General features: G+C 55.4%; 1 protein-coding gene across 4 annotated transcripts in view; it reads right to left on the bottom strand.

Annotated features, from left to right (window-relative positions):
- The window catches only part of LOC113212988 (neogenin), a 140,805-nt gene extending 132,850 nt beyond the window's left edge, over positions 1-7,955 (bottom strand). For all 4 annotated transcript variants that reach the window (XM_026431881.2, XM_026431882.2, XM_026431883.2 and 1 more), the window contains exon 1: positions 7,681-7,955. In XM_026431881.2, coding sequence (XP_026287666.1) covers positions 7,681-7,825 — 145 coding nt within the window. In that variant the 5' untranslated portion in view covers positions 7,826-7,955. The remainder of the gene's footprint in view (positions 1-7,680) is intronic.
- Positions 7,956-7,961: the final 6 nt, after the last annotated feature.

The following is a 7,961-nucleotide window of genomic DNA, read 5'->3' as shown; positions in this document are numbered from 1 at the left end:
CTCCCCTCCTGTGTTCACTGTGGCCTAGTGGATACAGCACCCGACTCCGAAGCGAGAAGTTCTCGGTTCGAGTCGGACTGGCGGCGCGCTGCGGCGCGCCCGCCCGTTCCGTTTTCGCTGATTTCTGCTGCGCGCTGTCTCTAGAATGTCTCCACGGTGCCTCCCACAGGTCTCGCGTCTGACGTCAACATGTCTCCGGACATGACTCCAGAATGTCTCTACGGTGTCTCCAGAGACATGTCTCGGCATTGCCTCGAGGCAGACTCCTTTTCGAGACTTTATGGATACACCTACGAGACACCGTTGATGACTCGAGAATATCTCTACGTTGTCTCCTACAAGGCTCTCGGGTGACTCCAATTTTATCTGCAGAATGTCTCGTAGAAGTCTGCATGTCGTCTTCAATCTGTCTCTACGATGTCTCGGCTGGAGACATTCTAGATCTCCTTTTTTCTGTACGGGAGCTGGGGAAACTGTGTCTCCAGTGCGGGACATCGCGACTATGCCAGTTACGCCCACCAGAATAGCAAAAAAAAAAATGAAATAAAGATAAATACAAAAAATACAGACAGAAAAGTCGACACTAATTTCTGGTTGTTGAAATGTTTTGATCGAAAGTAACGTATAATAAGCAAAGAGTTGTCGTTGTGCTTTCAGGCGGGCACGGCGGGGGTCGAGTGACTCGCCGAGTGCAACGGCCAAAGTCATCACGACGGCGTGGTGTGTCGTGGCGTAGCGTGGCGTAGCGTGGCGTAGCGTGGCGCACTCCGTGGGGGCGGAGGCGAGGCGTGGCGGGGCACAGTAGGTGCGTACGCTTTCTGGTCCGGTTCCAAGTTGTGTTTTTTTTCGCGGCGGCGACTGGGGGTGCAAAAAGGGGGAAAAGAGCGCATGGCGGCGAGACGACCAGGACATCTATGCATGAGGCTGGGCAGCCCGACATGTCGACATGGCACCGTCCTCCTCTCCCCTCAATCGAAAGGCCTGCCGCCGACCCCCCAGAAATCTCGTCCACCCACATTAGCGGAATTGAAAAGGAAAAGTTTCCTCCGAACGAACATGTTTGGGGTCCAATAAATGATTTGGATGGAAATGTCCAAATGCCCATGCCAGCGATCGGCTGGGTCACTGACCCCGGTCGCCGGTTGGGGGGGCGGGGTGGTGGACAGGACAGCCCCCCCGAGCCCGCCAGCTCGGCTACTGAATAATGCCGATCCATCGCGCCAGAAACAATCAGGTGGAAATTACGTCCGCGTCCCCATTCCCTCGGTCGAGTCGACACAAACGAAGAGAAAAGTCCTTTTCTTTTTCGCGTCGTCGTCGTGGTCGTCGTCGTCCAGAAAAGGTAGAAATGGGGTCCTTTCGGAAATGAAGGGCCCCGCTTCTCGTCGATGAGTTCGGGTCCCGCCAGGCGGGAGGGGGACGGGTGCTTCGAGGAGAGAAATTCTGTAATGTACATAAAATAAAAGAGTTCCCCCTGGAGTCGATATACGCAGCCGATATCCGCAGGGTATGACTCACGCTGCTAGCAGTTGCCCCCGAGCCGTTTGTAGTGTATGGTCTAGGAGGGCTCCTCCTGAACCGACTTCTACGCGGAGGGAGAGCAAAGGGAGGGAAGGGGAGGAGAGGGTATACACACCGGGAGCAGTAGGCCGCGCGCGCACCCTCACCCTCCCTCTCTGCCCTTCAGTTTATAATCGCCTTTTCTCAGCAGGTTATATCTGCTGCGCCCGGCCACGCCCCGCCACGCCCCGCCATGCCCTATGCCCCGCCACGAGTGTGATCGAAGCGCCCCACCCCACAGGGCACGCCAGGCCACTGCTGCCGTTGCCTACGGGTGCACTCTGGCCTGCATGCTTAGGTAAAAGGGAAAACACAAAACATTCCTCCAGTTCTGTTTTTTTTTTTTCGTAGAGAAAAAGGAGAGCAGAGCACCACAGATGCTGTTAGAAGGCAGAGGGGGTAAAAAAAGAGAGAGAAGCGAGGCCAAAAAATAAAAAAACACGGAACGCATCGGGTTTACGGTTTGTTTGTTTATAAGGTGAGCGACATTAATATGGAAGCAGGCGATCGTATCGCAACACGCCTCGGCTGAGCGCTGCACTTCGGGCCGTCGCCTCGGCCTGCATGTCGATACATTATCGGGCATTTACATTTTATATCAAAACTAAAAAACAGGTATAAAAGACGACACAGGGTGTTAAACAAAATCATTTGACTGACGGTATATCGTCATCATCAAAACTCCGTCAAAACATTTATGCTATTGCCCTTTTGCTTTTGTGATGTCATGAGAAGAAACGGTTGGATTAAAAATAAATGCAACCCAATTAAGCGGGGACACGGTGGTAAACGACTCGAAGCAGAGAGGTGGTCGCACTAATTCTGGCAGAGTAGAGAGGCGTAATGGCGGCTAATGCCTGGCGACGCGATGCGCACTCGCACCGGTAGTTAATTGGTCACACACGAGCGCATCTGCTGCAGCAGCAGCAGCAGCGGCAGCAGCCGGATGTTGAAACATAGCTGAGGAGGGCTGAGAGAGGGGAGCCCACCCTTCTGCTCCCGCTTCGCTCAGCTCCCACCTCAGCCATCAATCTACTCATCTACCCCGCCCGCTCGCCCGACAACCGTCTATCGGCACACAGCCGCGGCACGCCCTGCCCGCCCCGCCCGCCCTGCCCCGCCCGCAGTCAACATGGACCCACTTTGGCCACGGGGGAGAGAAGGGACGCAGACAGATGAGAGCGTGGCGGGATGGATTCGCGACAAACAAAACGGTTCACAGCATCCCAATGCCGAGAGATGGGGCGGGGGCGGAGATGTGGGGGGGCGCGCGGGAGGGGGTGGCGGTGTGGCGGCGGTGGTCCGTGCCCCCTGCAGGACGACACGCCGCCAACGCTTTTGCAAAGGGTAAAAAAAAATATTTGCAGAAAAACGTAAAATAATGAAAACAAAATTATCGCAGTAATTTTAGTGAGTAGTAATTTTAATAATAGAAACGAGGTTCTGCTACGAGAGGCACCATGGAAAAGATAAAAAATAAAATTACAAAAAAAAAAAAATGAATGGAAGGGGAAGAGCGGACATTACCGCGTCAGAGCGGCGATTTACGAGGGGCGCGAGGGAGGAATTACGTGTTGCCATGAATCCGGCGAAAAGGCGCACTTTGTCCGGCAAAAACTTTGCAACAAGTGTTTTAACCTGTTCATTACCCGAGAAAATATAGAGGGAAGTGCCCTCCAATAAGGAGCAGCAGACGCTCGGGCGCACTGCACGCGATTTGTAACGCCTTTAGTAGATTCATGGCCTCCCTTTTATTTTCATATCTTTCTTGTTCCCTTTCTAAAGAGTAGAGAAACGTAAATTTTAAAAGAAATGTAAATAAATATTTTTTTCCTCGTTTCTTTCTTCAGATTTTTTTTTTCTTTTTGGCGAGTGCGCATTTCTTCCCGCAGCAGCAGAGCAGAGGGCTCGCACCCTCCGCGTGTACCAACCACCGGGCCGCGCCCGCCCCCGGCCACCCCCAGCCCGGCACAGCCACCCCCGGGCCAGCACAATCACCCCCTCCGATCCAACGCCGCGGCGGCGGCGGTGGCGGCAGCCGCCAGGCATACTGGCAAAGTTTGGAGCTGGGGCGTGGCACAGCGCAGCGGGTGAGGGGAGGAGAGGGCGCGGCTTCACGGCCTTCGGCAGCACTATAGCCGCGGCCCAAGAAGCGCGCCGGCGACCAACGCCCATTACGGGGCACTCCGCCGTAGCTGCGGGGGACTCCCGTCGGGACCCCGGCGAGCCCCAGGGGACACCCTCCACCTCCACCTCCGGGCGCTCCGCAAATATTGAACCGCAGTATACACACGACGCCCCCCTTGCGGGTCAGGCACGTGGAATGAGGTGGACACACACACCAAAAAGAGAAAAAAAAAGGTGATTAGGGGGCTTTATGAAGAGAGAAAACAAAAGAGTAAAGTCGCGTAGGCAGTGTGTTGTGTATGTCCACCCCCAAGAATTAGCGCGCACCACCCCTTTCACCACACTAGACTAGCTTTAGGCCCACGCGTCAAAAGATCATCCCCCCTCCCTCCCCCCTGCCCTCGCGAGGTCCTGTGCTGCCTGACTGGCTGCCCCGGCTAGCGCCGCGGCGCCTTACAGCCCCCTGAGCAGAGCATTAACACGACAAGCCTCTCTCCTCCCCCCCTCCCCTCCCTTCCTTTTCCTCCCCCCGCGACCCCACCCGCAGGGGCCGTGATGGGACGGCGATCATAACAGCTGATTAATTCAGGGGGGCCCAGGCGACATTACTCCACAAAGAGCCCCACTCACTCTGAGACTTGTCGGTGAAAGGGGCGGGGCAGGAGGAAAAGGGAGGGGGGGAGGGGCAAAAAGCACAGGGTAAAAGATCGACCAAATTAAACCCGACCAGCAGGCAAGCTATATAAGCAGCATAAAGCGTAGAAAATCCGTCTTTTACCCTTTTTGTTTTATTTTTTTCGACGAAACTCTTTTACTTTGCCGTTTTCAATAAGGATGGCTAATATAAAATTCCCGTCATGATTTGGTTGTTGTTCTTTGCTTTCTGTCTTTTTGTGTGTCGAGCATTTTGTTTTCTTTCACAAACACTCGATCGCGCGCGCGCTGCTCTTCTGCTAACGAGGCATCGTTCCGCACGGCGCTGTAAATCAAAGAAATAAGGCGCACTGTTGCATCGAGCCAAAGCAAGCGCCGGGCGCCGCGCCGCCCACGCGCACATCGGCCGCCCCGCCCCGCCTCGCTTGAGGTCCCGCCGGCCCCGCGGGCGCCACTCTGACGAGCCCTAGTCACCCCTGCCCTTTCCCTACTCCCTTCTCTCACTCTTCTCCTTCTTTACGACGAATACTCTCGGCGATGTTTTTTCCCCCATCTCGTTCCACTCCAGCCAGCCGAGAGCCTCTCTGGTCCGCGCCGCGCCTCGCCCCGCCGCCCCACCCGGCCCGCCCCTGGCCACCCCCGCCCGTCCTCGCGGATTGGATGTCACCGTACTCGGCACCTCGGCCGGCCACGAAACTTCAGCCCCGAGACGCCGCACTGACCGTGTCGTCCTCCTCGCCGCCAAAAAACCCTGACATAACCAAGATAACATAAACGTATCAAATAAGTTTACAACAATCGTCGGAAAAACCGAATGAGGCGCGGGTCAGCATATTATAAGATTTCTCCGTCACACGTCGCATAAATACTTTTAGTCCTGAGAGGAATCTCCCCCCGCGGCGGCGGGCTGCTCGCGCCTGCACAAGCCCTTCAAGCACGAAATAAACGTCACATTCTTATTTCTCCTCCTCGCCCTGCTCGTTACACGGGACGCACGCTCAGGTGCCGCCGCCGCCGCTGCCAACAACGGCCCGGGTCGCAAACGAGCACCTCGCCGAGCGGAGCAGCCAGGCCCAGATTAAATCGTATGCAACAAAAGGAGGACGGCGGGCGGCGGCGGGCGTCGACGCGACGCAGGACCAAAAACGGAGGCGCAACCGCCGCATGCGACGCGCAGCGCTCGGGCCGCCTGCCGTGTCCTGGCCGTGCCGTGTCCCCTGGCCGTGCGCGCGATACAAATTCCGTGCGGAGGACGCGGCCAGCCGGGGGCGGCGCAGATTAGGCGCGCCGACACTGCTTCCAGGACTTCGCTGCCCGGAGAATGTTAACAATCCCGCATCACACACACACACATACATACACACACGTAGGCTGCTCCAGTTGCTCCAGGTGGGGAGGCTCCCTCCATCATGGACAACTCCCTGGACGGCATCGTCGCGAGCCCCGCCAAAGTCTCCTCCTCCCTCCCCAGCCGATCGGGGTAAGGAAGGGGCTGCCTGGCGGGAAACACGTGCGCCGTGGAGACCACCTTGGCACACATATATATCGGCATACGCCGTGGAGAGTCAGCCGGAAACGTCTTCATTTTATTTTACGGGTTGGGGGCGGGCGGGGGTGCGGGCGACGCGGCGCGCCCCGCCCCCCGGGCCGCCACCGCCCCCAGCCCTCGCCGCCGCCGCCCCCTCACAGCCGGCATAAATTCAAACGTCAAACCGAACAATATTCGCACTGAAATATTGATCCCCGCTATAGGGCCGCACGCTCTCTTCTCCGCTCCGCACCTCGGGCCGGGGCCATGCATGCCAACTCGAGAGGAAACAAAGTGAGCGAAAGGCCAAAGGGCGGCAAAATGGACCGCCGAGTGCGGCAGGCCGTGTGCAGCGGCAGCGAGCGGCAGTGCCGCGCCGATTTTGAATTACGAGCTTCGCCAAGCCGAGCGGAGCAGAAAGGGGGGGGGGGAGGAGGGCTGGGATAAAAAGGTCGAACGAATAAAATTTTATCATCTGATTGTCATGTATATAAACAGGCAAAGCTCCTCGAGCATGCTGGGCAGTCCGTCAGAGTCTCGTTGGCAACAAGGAGAGGGGTGGCCGCTGCTGGTGGTAGTGGGCCGACGCTTGATGCTGATGCGGCAGCAACTTGGAATTTGACAGTAATTTTGGAGCGGGGTGGCGCTTCGGAGGGCGCAAGGTGTTGGAGGGCGGGGCGCGCGGCGCGGGGTGCGGGGTTCGGGGTGTGGGAGGGTGTGGGAGGGGAGGCGCCCAGCATCTCACCGGCTAGAGGACCGCACCCCAACGGTCGACACCCCCGACCGGCGCTGGCGTGGCGTTACCGGCCCCCAAAACTTTGGCAATCCCCCAAAACGCCGCGACGTTTATGCATTAATAAATAGAACCAAGTTTGAGCGTCCGGCCCCGGGCTCGAGCAATCGCAGATCTCACTGCCGCACAACTACTGGCTGAGCGACTTCGGCGAAATGGGAGAGGTGGGGGTCCAGGGGATGCTGTGGCCACCGAGACCGAGTGCAGGGGGACCCTAAATGAGCCCCACACAGAGTAGTGGCAAAATGTACCTCAACAGTAAAACAAATATAGCATGCAGTAGAAAGTAATAATTGAATGGTCTCATTCATTAACCAAGTAGCCTTATAATTGAAGATGGCATACATACCAGAGACACGGACTAAAATTAACTCATTCTATATGGCACAAGAAAATTAGTTTCAAAATATTTCCATCATTACAAAAATTTACAATGAAATGAAGTACAAATTTGCTCAGAAGGGTGTTTCGATATTTGTCTCCCTAATAAGGAAGACAAGTAATTATGGCTGGACTTCACAAAATCTACAAAATCACCAGCTACTATATAAAAGTAACGATTGTACACAAAATTAAAATCGAGAACAGAACGCAAATTTTAGAAATAAGATATAGATAAGATTATATGCTAGTGCTAGGTTTAAAAACAGTCTACAGAATATTTAAGTGATTGATGTCTGGAACAAGCATGTATTTATATTAATTGGTATTTTAGACAACACTACAGTTTTAAAAAGCTAAAAATAGGGGAAAGAATAAACTGTTGAACAAGTTGTTTTCAACATAGATGAGTTGACACTTATCCCCCAATTCCGAGAAAGACTTGAATGAGAAAACCGCAACGTCTGGGGGAACGAGGGTAAACATAACCCCAAAATTGACAACCGGGCCCCAACCAAAACAACACCCGGCACTCGCCGCCGCGACGCATTTCGACGGTTTCGCGGCCAGCGAGGCGTCGGCGAACGTTGGCAAGGCTCACTTCTAGGCAGCGGTCGTGTCTTTGGAGGCGCCTTACCTTGTACAGCGGCCAGACTCGGCGCCACGGTGAACGCCGACAGCAGCAGCAGGACGACAGGCGGTCGCAACGCGCAACATCTCCGCTGGATAATCCCAATCATTTCGCGCAGCGGCGCCGCACACGTTTCACGGAAATTCACCATAGACGTCCATCACATTTTCACACACACGAAAAACACTGCATCCACAGTCCACTCCGGCAGGTAAACAAAAAATTCCTCTAGCGCCCAACACAAACAAAACGACGAACCATCGCCAAACGCGAGAGCGGCCGGCACG

The sequence above is a fragment of the Frankliniella occidentalis genome, unplaced genomic scaffold (assembly GCF_000697945.3).
Source record: "Frankliniella occidentalis isolate FOCC.00 unplaced genomic scaffold, Focc_3.1 Scaffold39, whole genome shotgun sequence".
Taxonomy (NCBI): domain Eukaryota; kingdom Metazoa; phylum Arthropoda; class Insecta; order Thysanoptera; family Thripidae; genus Frankliniella; species Frankliniella occidentalis.
The sequence above is the reverse complement of the archived record's forward strand: the minus strand, read 5'-3'. Positions and strand labels throughout refer to the sequence as shown.